The 15,603-nt window shown below is 47.1% G+C and overlaps 7 protein-coding genes across 7 annotated transcripts; 4 read left to right on the top strand and 3 right to left on the bottom strand.

Annotated features, from left to right (window-relative positions):
• Positions 1-418: 418 nt before the first annotated feature.
• On the bottom strand, positions 419-1,887 carry I303_106112 (uncharacterized protein; the record flags this gene model as incomplete). Its single annotated transcript, XM_065969314.1, has 5 exons — positions 419-487; positions 685-843; positions 976-1,100; positions 1,311-1,695; positions 1,837-1,887. The coding sequence occupies 5 exons, from the start codon at positions 1,885-1,887 to the stop codon at positions 419-421; spliced, it is 789 nt and encodes a 262-aa protein (XP_065825386.1).
• Positions 1,888-2,427: 540 nt separating this feature from the next.
• Positions 2,428-5,163, top strand: I303_106111 (uncharacterized protein; the record flags this gene model as incomplete). The annotated part of the gene is made up of 5 exons (XM_018409416.1): positions 2,428-2,584; positions 2,741-2,985; positions 3,106-3,178; positions 3,261-3,628; positions 3,805-5,163. 5 exons carry the CDS (start codon positions 2,428-2,430, stop codon positions 5,161-5,163), a joined length of 2,202 nt encoding a protein of 733 aa, XP_018261689.1.
• Positions 5,164-5,469: 306 nt separating this feature from the next.
• I303_106110 (uncharacterized protein) lies at positions 5,470-6,814 on the bottom strand (the record flags this gene model as incomplete). The annotated part of the gene is made up of 3 exons (XM_018409415.1): positions 5,470-5,583; positions 5,660-6,240; positions 6,415-6,814. 3 exons carry the CDS (start codon positions 6,812-6,814, stop codon positions 5,470-5,472), a joined length of 1,095 nt encoding a protein of 364 aa, XP_018261688.1.
• Positions 6,815-7,138: 324 nt separating this feature from the next.
• On the top strand, positions 7,139-8,303 carry I303_106109 (peptidyl-prolyl cis-trans isomerase B; the record flags this gene model as incomplete). Its single annotated transcript, XM_018409414.1, has 9 exons — positions 7,139-7,243; positions 7,298-7,362; positions 7,423-7,542; positions 7,614-7,677; positions 7,747-7,795; positions 7,860-7,897; positions 7,957-8,001; positions 8,060-8,173; positions 8,241-8,303. 9 exons carry the CDS (start codon positions 7,139-7,141, stop codon positions 8,301-8,303), a joined length of 663 nt encoding a protein of 220 aa, XP_018261687.1.
• Positions 8,304-8,469: 166 nt separating this feature from the next.
• On the top strand, positions 8,470-8,772 carry I303_106108 (uncharacterized protein; the record flags this gene model as incomplete). The annotated part of the gene is made up of 1 exon (XM_018409413.1): positions 8,470-8,772. One exon carries the CDS (start codon positions 8,470-8,472, stop codon positions 8,770-8,772), a length of 303 nt encoding a protein of 100 aa, XP_018261686.1.
• A 406-nt stretch (positions 8,773-9,178) lies between these two features.
• On the top strand, positions 9,179-11,982 carry I303_106107 (uncharacterized protein; the record flags this gene model as incomplete). Its single annotated transcript, XM_065969313.1, has 12 exons — positions 9,179-9,623; positions 9,703-9,727; positions 9,805-9,908; positions 9,985-10,111; positions 10,187-10,280; positions 10,359-10,460; positions 10,540-10,627; positions 10,728-11,086; positions 11,171-11,373; positions 11,456-11,615; positions 11,702-11,812; positions 11,905-11,982. The coding sequence occupies 12 exons, from the start codon at positions 9,179-9,181 to the stop codon at positions 11,980-11,982; spliced, it is 1,896 nt and encodes a 631-aa protein (XP_065825385.1).
• A 262-nt stretch (positions 11,983-12,244) lies between these two features.
• On the bottom strand, positions 12,245-13,965 carry I303_106106 (uncharacterized protein; the record flags this gene model as incomplete). Its single annotated transcript, XM_018409411.1, has 2 exons — positions 12,245-12,538; positions 13,033-13,965. The coding sequence occupies 2 exons, from the start codon at positions 13,963-13,965 to the stop codon at positions 12,245-12,247; spliced, it is 1,227 nt and encodes a 408-aa protein (XP_018261684.1).
• Positions 13,966-15,603: the final 1,638 nt, after the last annotated feature.

The following is a 15,603-nucleotide window of genomic DNA, read 5'->3' as shown; positions in this document are numbered from 1 at the left end:
TCATGCTGGCGATACTCATTAAATAGTACTCAGTACTCGGTAATTTACTCGACTCTTCAACGAGTAAGCGATTTCTGAACTGAACCCTGAATTGTAGTTGCAAGTGCAGTTGCGAGCGCAAGTGCAAAGTCAACACGATGAATGGTCAAGCGATATATATGGTTGCATGATATGGAAAATCGAAGGAAGGTTGGGATGATCTCCTGATGATATCATGTCTCCCACACTAGTCTTAGAGCGCAAAGGAGGTTGAAGGGATAAAGCAGAATACACAGGGTAGAGAAACGAAGTACGAAGTACCAAATCGATAATTCATAATTCATAATATTGGTCTACGATCTATCATTCATTCGCCACCCCTGAATTTTGGACATATCTTGAACAGTCATCGACTACTGACTATTGACGATGATTGTAATTACCATGGAGTAGGTCGACCGTCTAGGGGTTTACCTTTATTCTTCCTGATCTTCTCCAGTTGTCTAGCCTATAGTGGAGAGTAAATGGCGAATCAGCACGATTTATCAGAGAGTCATTCCAGTTCATGGACATGGATGTGAGGTGTTGGATAGGCGATATGATGGACAGGATCAGATCGGATGAATCATGCGAGGTGAAGCTAAATTGAAGGACGCAAAGGAAGACGAAGCTCGAGAAGAAGAAGACAGAAGACAGAGGACTCACCTTCTTATTACCGATTTGAACCGTGTCGATCTTACCGTATTTATCATCTTTGATCTTTGATAATCTGATCGGCCGATTCCCTACGTATTTCCCATCCATCTCTTTCCATGCTTTGAGGAAATCTTCTGGGTCTTTGAAAGCTATAAAACCGTATTTTGCCTTTGTTCGCCGTTATTCATGTCAGCTTAGCTCTGAGTCTGAAGTCATCCTTCGCCGCTGTGGTGTGTATATCGTGAGGAAGGATCTGCTGAGTGTGGGGAAAGGCAAAGGGCGAAAAGCAGCTCGACTCACCTTGAGACTCAATCGATCTCTGACGACTTTGGATTTACAGTAACTTGCGTATTTACCAAAGGCCTCGTCTAGCGTACGTTCATTCACGTCGTTGGATACGTCCCCTACGAAGAGGCGAAACCATTCTGCGATTTACGATTGGATGCATCAGTTTTCATCTCATTGTGCCTCACTGGAGATCTGTGAGGTAGTCGTAAATAGGCAGGCATATGAGAAGCTAGCTTTTTGGGACGTGATCACCACGTCTGGAACAAAGATGAAGAGGACAGAGGACGGACAGGACAGACAAGGGAAGCTCCTGTTGAGGTGGACTGGAATGAGAGGTCAGGACTCACTTGGATCCCATTCTACCAAAGTCGGATCTTCCCAGGTCTTTCCATTGCCTTTCCTGATGACAGTCTCCTTCTTCTGACCCTGAGTAGGTATGTCCGCCTTCTTCTTCTCTGTCCTGTTCACTCCCGAGCCGCCTGCATCGTGAGAATTCACGCCTGCACCTGCACCTGTGGATGGATCGTATGCTGTGGATTGTTGGAAGAAATCGGTCTCTTGGATAGTCTGGAATTGACCCGGAGCGGCAGCTGCGTACACTTGATTCGAGGATCCAGCTCCATATCCATATGAACTCGCACTTGCACTCGCCGAGGAGGAAGAGCCGGTACCAGTACCTGTACCGAGAGCTGCGGTGATTTGATCCTGGGTGTAGCCTTGTTGTGCGTAATACTAGATCGATAATCAGTCAGCGGTGATTCGATGTGGACGGCAAAGGTTGATGACTTACAGCTGCCCACTATACGATGTTCAGGAGTTTTCGAAGGTCAGCAAGTCGGACTAGCAACATGAGAGACGACGAATTGCACTCACAGCTGCAGCCTGTTCTTCGGGTGTGTAATTATATCCAGCCTGATTAGACATGATGAATTGAAAGTTCTTTCTAGAGGATGGGCTGTGACGTATATTCACCTTTTACCGTTTGAACCTCCGCTTTGCAGTCGGGAATCTGGTTGACTGGAAGTGTACGTGGAGGTCGTATCGGTTGGGCTTTGTATGTGTGCGTATGGATGGGCGATAGGTCAAGTACCAGTTATGAGTATGTATGTTGAATTAAGATAGGAGAAGTCCTGATGAAAAGAAGAGGTCGCACCTTGTCGCCTTTTGCCTGTTCGAGTAGTTGCGCTTAAACGGGATTATTACATTTGTTGATCGTCTTCGTAAGTCGACATCCTCTGCTTACAAGCAATTTGCCATCTATCACAGTAGCATAACTCGATATAATATCATATCCTCAGTAGAACGTCAATCTGGAGGTGGTATTGCGAAGATGCATAGTCGATAGCGACAGCACTGGACCTGCCCATATCCACGACCAGGACTGATAGGACGAACTTTCGACCTCGACTTTTCCGCCCTTGATCTTGATCCCTCGACAACGATTCTTCGGGACTTCGGTACAGGATGGATATGGATAACATCTCAGATATCATGCAAGGCATCATCGAGCCTGATCCTTACCTGCAATATCAACCCAACTTCGCATATACTTTACCTATCCAATTACTGGTCAATGGAATTACATTCACTCTATTATGTGTTCTGCTAATACACCTCTTGTGTAAGTTTCTCACTCCGACTTCATCACTTATCATCCTGCCAAAGTCCTTCTCAGACTTCTGAGCTGGGCTTGGACCGCTATGTTCTGGCCCTTACTAAATGTGGTGCATGACATGACAGCGTGGATAGACAGCTGATCAACTTCTCAATCGTCTAGTCACAACGCAATATCATTATCCCCTCGCACCCCTGAATTACATCCTCCAACTTCTATCAATCCTCACAGTCCTGATATCGGTCGTCATCAAGATCGTAGTGATCCTACAGTATACAGCGAAATCAGCGGACATTTGGCCATACGATCTCGATTACGTTGCCGTGTCTATACCGCCCCCGAGCTGGAATACGGGTAGATGTGCCGCTTGGTTCTTGTTGCAAGCGCTCAACAATGGTCTGAGTAACGTGAGTGTTGTGACTTCCCACTACATCCTGCCCGATCAAAGTTTGCCCGTCGCCAAAGTAACATGCCAAGGGACTTGATAGATGCTTGCAGGGCATGGGAGCTGATCCATTCTGACGTAGATCACCCATATCCAATTCCTGACGATGCTGTATCCCTCAAGAACAGAAGCCCGCTTGATCATGTTTGTCTTGGGTAAATCACATTTCACCATATACAATATTGTGCACTGTGACATGAGTGAGAAACGCTGACTCGGCGTTGTACATTTCTTAAGGTCCTCTGGCGATAGCTTCTTCAGCACTGGTCTTCTCCGCCCTATCGCCACATCAAACAGTACTGGATATCTCAGACGCCATACGGAACGTCTTCAACTCGACCCTCTTACTGATTTTCACGATATCATTGGTGATTTGGGGATTTTTCGTCAATCGACGTAGAGCTTGGAGGTTCGATGGGGGAACGGCTGTCTTCGGAGTAGGATCCCTTCTCCTAGCTGCTATCTCGACCTCGTTCAATTTCGTGGCGGTTGCGGAAGATGGGATAGACTGGTTGCAGCATTTGCTATTTGCAGCGGTGCTCTGGCAGATCTGGCTCGGGTGGTGGTGGTGGGTCGGCAGTGGGATGGGTATTGGAGAAGTCGAGGTGAGTCTCCTTTTTGCATCCTACTTTTGCTGCTCCTCAACTCTGGCTTGATATTTGGCGTAAAAATCACATTCACTCGATAATGACAAAACCAAGCCTCCTAAGTCCCTTATCCCGTGATAGTGAAGAAATGCGGATTCAGGATCACCACTAACACAATAATGTGCGTCTTGCAGGATATCATGGAACGAGCTGAGCGCAAAAAGCGCAAAGCGGCCAAAGCTGCTTCCAGAGCACGATCTGCCGCCGCTGGAGGATCAGCCAACGGGAATCGTCTGCGCGCCACATCTTTATCTGGCATCGCGGACAACTTCACTTCAGGCGTGACGTCCATCCTAAAGTCCACCAGAGTGGCCAGTGCCGGCGGGACATTGACTCGGAGAAACACCAATCGGGAGCATAACGATGATCACCTGGCAGAATCAGGTGCGATCGAATTGAATGATCTGCACCGAGACCGGTCTTCTCCTCTTGGAAGTAATAATCAGAACCAGGCCGGCGATGAAAATGGGTCCAGAGGGCCACAGCAACATGTCGAGTTTGACCAGATTGCTATAGGCGAGAACGAGGAATCGCTCACCAGAGGAAGAAACAACCTTTCAGCAGCTGGACCAGGACAGACTTCGACGACCTCTGAGACCTCCTCGACGTCAGCTACACCATCTTTACATCCGCCTAAAACCATCGGACAGTTCTTCGCGTTCCCCACTACGCTCTTAGTCATCTATCTGCGGAAATTGCGGAAAGCACACGAGGAGGCTGCGAAACAACAAGCGTTGGAACGTGCTGAGAGAAGGCAGAGAGTATTCCATGAGGCGTCACCTGTTTCTGGAGGCGGAGGAAACACACCACCGACTCATGCAGCAATAGGGGGAGGAGGCGGCGGCGGCGGCGGCGGTGGTGGTGGTGGTGGAAGAGATATGACACCCTTAGGAGGAAGTAGGCGGAACTCGAATGCTGCTCGGTATGAAAGGGGGATAGATAATTCCGGAGAAGATATTGGATGGGGTCTAGGCCGATTTGGAATTAGGGAGCATGAAGAATCTGCAAGAAGATTACGGCAAGCGGGAGAAAGGTTGAACGAAGATAGATTACTGCCGAATGCTGCGAATCCGGGTCAAGGAGCAACGACAACGAGTACCGTCACTGGTATTGGTACTTATAAGGCTGCGACTAGGGCGCCAGACGCAGAAGCGTTGACACAAGGACAAAGACAAGGAGATAGTGCGGATACGGCTGAACAAGGAGGTACAGTGACTCCACAAGAAGTGATTCAGAGGGAGAGGGAAGAAGGTGAATGGGAAGATATAGATTCGTCGAATTCTTCCTCTGAACCTAACGGACGAAGGAATGCTCGAAATAGACTGGCGGCAAGAAGGGGCAATAATAGGTCGGATAGGAATAATGTTAATGACAACAATGAGGATGACAGACCTGCGAATCGGGGAACTGGTACGAATACGAATACGGGCTCGGGATGGAGTTGGTGGGGACCATTAAGGGATTTCAGGCTCAATGACCGGTCTGTATTTTGATTTTATGATTGTATGATTGTACATTGGATGGTATAATGTTATGGATTATATGTTTGAATAATCGCACGACTATGTGATCGCTTATCTCTAGGCCAAAAAATGTCGCTCAGACATCAGTCGTTCATTAGGTTCATACTCCGTCGAGATTGCGCTTGGTTATCGGCGGAAGATGAATCGATACATGCTTTTCAAGGTACGAATTGGATAATGTGTACAACAATATGGTATAACAGGCGAATCTGGAAAATGGTGTGAACTCTTCTTTCGTGAGGGCAAGTGATGCGGACAACTGGACTGATTGTTCGGTCACCTCGTCTTGGATTTTTTCGCTCTGCTATTCCCGTTCGACAGAGGCTTGTCGTTGTCCTTCTTAGCGAACATCTTGGCTTGAAGGGCTTGGAAATCGGCGTCGCTTATATCCTAATTGACCAATGACGACTTGTTGTCAGTTTCGATACTCATGGCATTGTGGCTCAGTGTATACATCTGAACTTACAGGCATTCCACTAACGACATTCTCTTGATCTTGACCTTCATCTCCACCTTTCTTTGCTTTACCATTCGCCTTCGCGTTCGCCTTGCCTTTTTTGGCCTTCTTACTCGCTCGTTCTTCTTCGATCTTCCTATATTTCTCTTCTAGGGCATTCAACCCGTTCTCCCGTTCTCTTTGCCTCTTCATGATCAACGCTCCTAGACCTGTTCCATCTACATCTCCTGCTCCGCCTTCATTTTTCGTGGTTTCCTTTTCCTTTTTCGACGCCGATGATTTCCTTGAACCTTTCTCACCATCACCGTAAAACTCATTCCATACGCCTAATTCCTTCGCTTGCTTCTCAGCTTCCTTGGCTTGTTTCTCCCCTGATTTGCGGCGTTTCTCTTTAGCTTTCTCATCTGTACTTGTCTTTTCCCATTTCTCTGTCTTCTCCAGATCTCCCGAGCTGATCAGTCCGTTGATGAGAGTAACGAATCGGTCTTCGTCGGTATATGTGCAATGGGGTATGTAGTTCAGTATAGAGGGGAGTGAGCCTTTGGTGGAGTTGTATGAGGATATTATATCTGATTTCTCTTCGTCGGAGCCTACGATCGCATGATTGGTTTGAAGATTTCAGAGAACAATTATCCGTCAGCATGTCACCTCGGGTCCAGAGTGAGGATGGAGCATCGGAAGCTGTGAAGCCGTGAAGCATGTACGACGTGAAGTGAGCGATGTATGATGTGAATTTGATTGATGTTGATTTCAGATCGACTCACCTTGATACCTCTGCTTATCTTCATCTAAAATCTTCCTATCTACTCTCTTGAACAAACTCTCGAAATAACCTTCCCAGCCACCTTCCCCTTCTCCTATACCATCAAATTTATCGCTCGTCTTCCCGGTTGCGTCATACCTCTTTTTAGCCTTTTCATCGCTCAGCACAGAATAAGCGAATCCTATCCTCTGGAATTTCTTCGATAGGTCCTCCTTGTCTTTCTCGGACTTGGACTGATGTTTATCCGGATGATATTGCAGTGCTTGTCTCCGATAGGCCTTCCTTATTTCCTCGCCGGTTGCGGAGGGCGGGAGGTTTAGGGCTTGGTATAGCACTGTTTGGGGAGAAGAGGATTCGAGGGATTCGGGGAAGAAGGTGTACAAGGGGTCGGAGTCGTCCATCTTGTAATGGCGGTCTCGTTGTCGTTTATGGGCTTTGTATAGGAAAATGTTGATACTCAATCAGAAGATCTCGAGTGAATTGGTGAACATTACCTTTTTATTGGGAAATCATCTCAAATCACTCGACGCGTCGCGAGGGGTCTGTGCGTCTGTGCGTCTGTGCACGTTGAAATGAAGCTGCACCTGCCACTTTCGGTGATTCCCATTCTTGGCCTCCACGTTGGATCGCTACTTCCACTTGGTTACTCCTCTTTCATCTCCTTTATTCTTCAGGTTATCAGTAATCATAACTTATTCTCGCTATACTCATTGAATATCGACAACATGGCTCGACTTGCTGTCATTCCTCTGCTAGCTGCTTTGCTCGCCGCCTTGTTCTTCTTCATGGGCACCGCAGATGCTTCCAAAGGTCCGATCATCACTAACAAAGTCAGCTATGCCTACACCTGCGTTTCTGGTTCACACAGCTGAATCTTGCAATAGGTCTACTTCGATGTTGAGCACGGAGGTAAACCCCTTGGAAGGGTAGTCATGGGTCTGTACGGAAAGTGAGTCAGCTCGCCCAAGGTGAACACCGCGCTCACAAGCTGATGAATCTCGGAACGCAGGACTGTGCCCAAGACCGTGGAGAATTTCAGAGCGCTATGTACGGGTAAAGATGCTGAAGGCGCTGAATTGGGCTACGGATATGAAGGGTCTTCTTTCCACAGAACCATCAAGAGCTTCATGTGAGTCACGCCCTCGGTCCAAACACCGTTGAACGGGAACGTTATGCTGATACTCATGACTTTATGAACAGGATTCAAGGTGGTGATTTCACGAGAGGAGACGGTACTGGTGGAAAGTCCATCTACGGTAACAAGGTCAGCTTCCTTTTTGAAGTCTTCCTGCGGAGACACCGAACTTCAGCTGATTGGCATATCAACTTGTAGTTCGCCGACGAGAACTTCAAATTAAGACACACCGGTCCTGGTGTACTTTGTAAGTATCAGTCAATATGTTCTGTAAAGCTGGGCAGCCTGCTAACCTTGAAGTATCGGTACAGCTATGGCCAACGCCGGTAAGGATACCAACGGCTCCCAGGTCAGTTGATCTTTGCGATTGGTCATTAGCGATTCCAACTGATATTACCCCTTGCGTAGTTCTTCATCTGCACTGTCAAAACCTCATGGCTCGATGGTAAACACGTGAGTCTCACCGATCGTTTATGGGCTGCGTTTGAATCTGACACCGAACATCCTGTAGGTTGTCTTCGGACACGTTATCGAAGGTATGGATGTAGTGTACGCTATGGAGGCCGTCAAGACTGGTCGAGGCGATAAACCAGCCGAATCAGTCACTATCGCAGCTTCAGGAGAGGTGAGCCTATCGTCCAACGTTTTTAACGTTTTACGGGTTGTCAGCTGACTTGTCGTGGGTGACGTAGCTTCCTATTGAGCATGAGACAGATGCAGAGGGCAACCAGGTACCTTTCCGTGTTGAGCTATAAACCCATCATCGGTAGGAGATTTGTAGACTCGATTATATCAATCCCCAAAAGAAGTGAAGAAGAGAAAAGATTGAATTCTGATATTATGCATTTTTTACTTCCCAATCATACTCGATCATTCCTCGATACACATGCACGACTTAAACTGAAAATTGTCTACATAAAAATGGCTGACACGGTCGTTCCATCGCCATCAATCCGACAGGACGAAGACGAGGTCGTCCCGATATTGGAGGAGACTCCCTCGACCTCTGAGGAGAAGGTGGATGAATACGATATGGACGAGCCTGAATTCGAGGCTTACCCAACCTTGTCTTCGCCTTCGAAATACTTGATCTTCTTCGCTTTCTTCATTATTGTACCTGTGGGCGCGGGAGTCTATTTCTACGGTGGAGGAAAAGAACGAGTTGCCAAGTGGAGAGATACGAAAGGCAAAGGATATGCTAAAGTCGAGAATCAGAGAGTCTAGTCTTATCTCATCTCGTCGGATTTTCTGCCACATCACAGACTACACACTACACACTTATTTCTACGTCGATGCATCACGTATATATTGTATTATTATTATACCGTGCAGACCTTTGATATCAGATGGCAGCAACCGAATTGATTGTGCTTGAAGTTGCAGGCCTAGGGAAATCAGTTGTTCGAGATGGGCGATCGGATTTGACCGAATGAATGCGTCATCTGAACTGATAATAGCGTGATAATGAGCACTATCAAGCATGTGTACTCGTAGCAAACATACACCTTGAGAAAGGGGCAAGCTGCTGGACTTATAAACAAGTCTGCTTCGAACACATGAGGAAATAATCCACTTACTCACCCTCCCCGATATTAAAGGGAGAATAACAAGTCAGTTGAACCTGACCAAGATGAGAGGTCTTCCAATCACCACTTCCGGCGAAAAATCCCTTCTTCCCTCGACGACTTCTCTGACAGAACAAGATTTGTTAGACACCGATTTCAACCCCAACTCCAGAAAGGAACACAGCTGGTGGAAGCGTAATATAAAGAATATCGGATTGACCCTGGGACTGGTTTTGTTGCTTCAGCATTTTGTTCTGTCCCCAAACTCGGGTTCTGATGGAGGTGGACTCAACCTCAGCTCATATGAGAAGGGAGAAAGAAAATCGACATGCCAACAAGCGGACGCTATCTACCCTCAGACGTATAACGTATCTTCCCTCGTGGTAGGCGAGAAAGAGAGGATTATCGATTGGCTAGCTGGTGCGGTACGGGTTAATACTGAGACGTTTGATGATTTTGGAAAGGTCGGAGAGGATGATAGATGGGATAAATTCTATAAGTTCACAGAATGTACGTCTGTCCTCGTCTGACTATGCGTATGGCTACGCCCGATGGTGTTGTTAGTCACTGATAGCGATTATTTGAGTAGACGTGGAGGAATCTTTCCCGCTAGTGTGAGTAACAACTATCTCCAGGCAGTACGAGATCACTCCCGTGAGATGAAGGCTGACAGGTAAATACTGTGTCATAGTCACAAACACTTGAAGAGAACTCCACTTTATACACATGCTGCTCTGTACGAGTGGGAAGGGTCTGATCCTTCTCTCAAACCGCTCCTTCTGACCGGACACTCAGGTACGCTCATTCTACAACTCAATGCCATCTCCTCGATAGCTTTTAAAGTGATCAAGACTGATGTAACGAGAAACAGATACCGTTCCCGTCTTACCTGATACCCGGGCTTTATGGAAACACGATCCGTTTGCGGGGTACTACGATGGCGAGATCATCTGGGGAAGAGGATCAAGTGATGATAAGTCTGGACTCATCGGTGTTCTGTAAGTCCACACAGCGATAAATCTTCGCACTGTAACCTGTATATTGACTAATCACTTGATGCACACGACTTGTAGCTCGGCGATCGAACTTCTTCTCAAGTCTGGCAAATTCCAACCTACGCGAACTCTTCTGTTGGGCTTTGGCAACGACGAGGAGATCGCAGGTAATGTGAGTAAGGTATCGCCTTTGCTAGTCAAGGGAGAAACTCTGCTACGCTCAAACTGAATTGCTTTGATCATGCCTTAGGGTGCCCTCGCGATTAGCCAACATATCGAGGAGAAATACGGCAGAGATTCTATCGCGATCCTGGTCGATGAAGGTGGAGGTCTTGAAGAAGCCTTCGGACAGGTCAATTGCATTTCCATTATTCTCTTTCTAATACGGTTCTCGACGAGCAAATGCTAAAATTGTGACTGGTACCGTGCAGACTTTTGCTGCTCCTGCCATCGCGGAGAAAGGGTCGTACAATATCGAGATCCGAGTAGAGACTAAAGGTGGACACAGCTCAGTCCCTCGTCAGTCTGATTTCCCCTCCTCGTTCATCCCATCACATCGAGTGATCGTCTTTTGTGCGCTGCACTGTACCGTACTGATCCATTGCTTTCTGCTTCATAGCCCCTCATACGGGTATCGGCTACATCGCACAACTTATCGCTGCTCTGGAAGCGCACCCACATGAGCCTTACTTGCCCATCACTTCCCCACTGGTCAACTACATCACTTGCGCCGCAGACGAAGCTCCAGGAATCCCTAAGGATCTCAAGAAAGCAGCCAACAGACTGACGGACTCCCTTGCGAAAGCAAGAAGCAAAGGTGATGGGAGATACGATCATAAAGCCTTAAAGGCGATTCAAGATTGGTTTGTATCTGGTAGTGTGGAGGATGGGACTTTCCAAAAGGGCTTGGGACAAGCTTGGGTAAGCACTACCCAAGCTGTGGATATCATTCATGGCGGTCTGAAAGTCAATGCTCTTGTGAGTATTTTGCCTGTCTACTATACGTTTAGCAGGGATACGTCGCGGAATGAGAAGGAGGCTGAAGCAGGCGATGTTGCGCAGCCTGAAAGCGTAGTAGCTGTCGTCAATCAGCGAATCAACATCGCTTCGTCGATCGCTGAGCTCAAACAACAATTCACCGATGCGATCGCGCCCACCGCCAGGACGCTCAATTTGTCCATCCAGGCTTTCGGTGAACCAGTCAACGCCGAGGTTGAACAGGCGCCAAGTGCCGGTAAAGTCATTCTTGCTGGAACCAAGATTGGGTAAGTCTAGTCAAGTCGGACTGATGACACCTTCTCTCGGTTTTAAGTGCTGACATCGGAGTCATGATTTTTCAATATGTAGACTCGATCCATCTCCTATCACGCCTTACACTTTGGACAACGCCGCTTGGAGGATCTTCTCCGGGACTGCCAAGGGAGTGTACGCGACTCGACCTGAAGCTTATCTCAGCGAGGAGGAAGCGAAGAAGGAGATCATTACTGTGCCTGCTGTCGGTACTGGTGTAAGTCGATCAACTGCTGGCGACAGATTTTTGCATGTTGAGAATGCTGATTGACGTTTCATCGTCTGTGCTGTATCTGTCGATAGAACACCGATACTAGACAATATTGGAATTTGACTCGAAATATCTATAGATTTGGGTGGCAGAATGATCGGAAGAAGAACCATAACAATATACATACCGTCAATGAAGCTATTGTGAGTCATTCTTATCCTCATGTATGAACATCGAAAATCTTGTCTTCGTGATGGATGAGATAGGAGAGCTGATCCTTCCAATGACCATATAGAGAGCAGACGATTTCGTCGAAGAGATCAGATGGTTCTTGAACTTCATCGTCAATGTCGATGAGGCTAGAGATCTATAGGTGACGTATATTGGGCGGTCGCTCGATGTGAACCCAAATGATCGAAGGAGGAAAGGAAGCTGTAATTGGAGATAATGGAATGATAGAATGAATCGGCATGCATATCAGTTGAGTTGTGTGCCACAATCATCGTGATACTACTGTACATGTTGCCTTGTATACATGTACTTGAGTTTGATGGACGTCGCCAATGCACAAGTGGTAGTGACACCTTGATTATGATAAGATCAGGTCCGGTGTATGTACTGTCGTCATACAACGCTCAATACCAACTCTCGTCCTGTTTTTCCCAAGTTTTCAGCAAATCCCAGCCCTTCTGATCCATCTCCATCCCCCTCGCAGGCTGCTTCCCTGTGACACTCACACCCGATATACCGTAAACTGCCGCTAGAACTCTTACAGGTATTTCTCTGTCTTTATGATAAGCATGTTCTTCCCAGCTTGAAGAAGAGGTGTCCGTCATACATCCTGATAGCAGATTCTCCACACCACCAAAACCATTATTTGGGAGAGGAGCTTTAGTACGACAATGTATCAACTCTTCTCTGTCAGCATTCTGATCGTGGTCGTCGTTGATGTATGAGTAGATTATCATGCCATGGGAAGTATCATTTTTCCAATGAGGTCGGACTGGTTCATCGGATCCAGAAAAAGTGTCAGTTTCTTGAGGACTACTTCCGTCTGGAAGACCTGTTCTGGAGGGATAGGAAATAGTATTCAACCGAGGAGTATTTGGGAGGATTCTGGGAAGCTGAGAGAGAAGAATGGACTGGACGCTGGGGAAGGGGACGGTATCGTGCGCAGGATGAAAAGAGGCTGAGTAAGGGGAAATGTCGATTTGGTATTTCCGCAAGTTGGGAAAGGGTGGGATTATTGATGCCTACCAGAACGACGACGAAGACGAAGAAGAGGATGAGGCATCATACATCAGTTCAGTATTGAGTGACCAACGTTCAGTGCGTTATGATCAGTAGACGGTGGACAACGAGGCACAGGGTGTCAAGGGGTGTAAGGTGAGTAACATAGCGCATAGGAGACAGACAGACGTACGTCATTGGATGTTGAGGCTGAGGCTGAGGCTAAGGCTAAGGCTTCGATAGACCGAAGTGCGCTTGTACTCCATGTAATTCTCAGATCCTCTACTGCCCTCCACCCATCTATCTCGCACAATCCCTGAAAACAATTAGAAGAGACATGCAACCTCTTCACGTGTTTCAATTTCGATAATCTGTCTAAGAGGCTCTGATTGTCGTCTGCTTCGTCTACTGATGTACTACCGGTGAGATCGGGGAACCATAACATCGGTTCATCCTTCAAAGATACAACCTCAAGTTTTGGCGATCCGTCAATGAGCTTCGATAGAGTGGGTACGAAAGTCGAGTTCATTTCTTCGACATGTAGCTCCTTCAGATTTCGTAATGCTTTGAGACCGAGTCCGTGGTAGCCATTAGATCCGATGGCGACACTGACCTCTGATGTGCTTCGTATATGGAGGACTCGACCGCCCAGATGCAATCTTTCCAGATCTGGGAAGACACGAGTAATCAAATTGACAGTGGGTATCCAGTCTTTGACGATGGTGATTCTCAACCCCTTCAATTGGGTTAAGGGGGTGGAGCTGAGATTCGCTAATAATTGCAAAAGCGTTTGAGGGTCTGCAGGGCGTTGATGTCTGGGAATGAGTAAGTCAGAGAGGACATTCAGAAATGTAATAGTCAGTTCCCGTAGCCTAGGTAAAGACCTCAATAGGTCGCTCAGTCCTATGGGGATATCGGCACGAAATTTGAATGCGAGGTATCGGACGCAAGATTTTCGCCATTCACGACGGGTTAGTAGATGGTCCAAATGAAAGATCAGCGCTTGTAAACGTAGTTGCCAGACTGCCGGATGAGTTTCAGCTTGATCCTTGAATAGTTGAGTACCATTATACGAATGTTCTGTGTTATCATAACCGCGTTGCTGTTCTTGTTCGACATCTTGCATGCTGGTCGAGCTGGCATCAATTGATCGCAAGAAAAGGGTTGGAGACCTTGAGCGAATTGCGAGGAACACCGAGGATATCATCTTGGGTGATACGAATCTGCCTCCAAACTCTACTTTCCGCTATGGGCTGCAACGCACTGCAAGTAGTCGATAGTGCGACGGCAGAGCGCAAGTCGAGGAAGGAGGTGATACGCAGGAGGACTTCTTGAGGGAGATCGAGAAGACTAATCTTGCTCTTGGGCGAAGTTTCATCAGAAGTCATCTTGAGAAAAACCGTGACTATGCTGAGATTGAATGATAGTCTGGATCATGTGTACTTGACCAGAGCTGAATGCGAATGCAGAGGAGAATGACACTACAGTAAAGCTTTCACTGAGCATCATAAATAAGGTTGAAAACTTCGTGATGATGATACAACAGCTCCTTTCGAGTTCTCCTTGCGCATCAAACAAGAAGCGAAGATCCATTGCTCCTTTCACGAGCCTCCTGCAGAGGTTTGGACCGGGTCTCATTGGATTGACTCACAAGACATCAATGGACCCTTCATCGGCTCGATGATGTATCTGCCTCTTTCCATCGTTGAGTTCTAGCGAAAGTTTCGCTGCCACGGATACTTCTTTGTTTCTAATGAGCTATAGGGATGAGCCTGAGAGGAAAGGATCTGCCCTGCAACCTGATCTCCGACAAGATAGCCTGAAAATGCCATCAGCCAACCTTCGATATCGACTGGCCGAGATTATTGATTTCTCAATCAGACTTGGACAGACGGTTTTGGAATAATTGGTGAAAATGGCCATAGCGAGTATCTGGCCATCATTTGGTCAGTCAGTGGCGTGGGGACCATCAATACACTAAGCTAGCTACAGGCATGTCCCCGAATTGGATTCGCTTGGAAAAGTGTTATTAGAAGGACTTCAGCTGGCATGATTCCTCGTATGCAGCATCCAACGACTTCTTCAAGACAATTGCAATACAACAGAAGGAACATCCGTGCATTTTTGAGATATGTCGCGACGGCTATAATTATACTCGATATAGCGCATCACGGCTTCATTTTCCACCCAGACTATTGAAGTATCAGCGTGAATGCATCCTTGTAAGGTGTTGGTACGGTTGACATGCATGAAGTATACCGGCACGAACAAGTAGGGCTACAGTACTCCCCAGAGGGGCACGAGGGTGTAGGAGGATCTGAAGTGCCACTCGTACTTTATGTTGAGATCGGTGGGACGCGCCAAGGTGACATCCTTACGAGAGACAGTATACTACCACCACCGCCAACATGTCCGTCATTCTTTCCGGGGATGATCGAATGCTGTGTGAACGAAACAATGCTATGCATTGAAATTTATGCTATAATATACTTATCATCGTATCCTTATCCTTGACCCTTCTCGAAGGCAGAGCGAAAAGCCAATCATCCTTCCTATCGGTATCTCAGACCCTGGTCTTCCTCGTCCTTCTGCTTTCACGACTTCACGGGCTTTTGATTTCACGCCATCTTGTTACCGATTCCAAGCAGCAGCTCTCATTCCGATACACGATCCAAACGATACTGTGGTCATTATTGCGTTTCTCCATCATACAAAATACCCGGGTCACCAGATGCTCGCGATCTAATCGCCTAATAACGACTCA

The sequence above is a fragment of the Kwoniella dejecticola genome, chromosome 7, assembly GCF_000512565.2.
Source record: "Kwoniella dejecticola CBS 10117 chromosome 7, complete sequence".
NCBI lineage: Eukaryota > Fungi > Basidiomycota > Tremellomycetes > Tremellales > Cryptococcaceae > Kwoniella > Kwoniella dejecticola.
The sequence above is the reverse complement of the archived record's forward strand: the minus strand, read 5'-3'. Positions and strand labels throughout refer to the sequence as shown.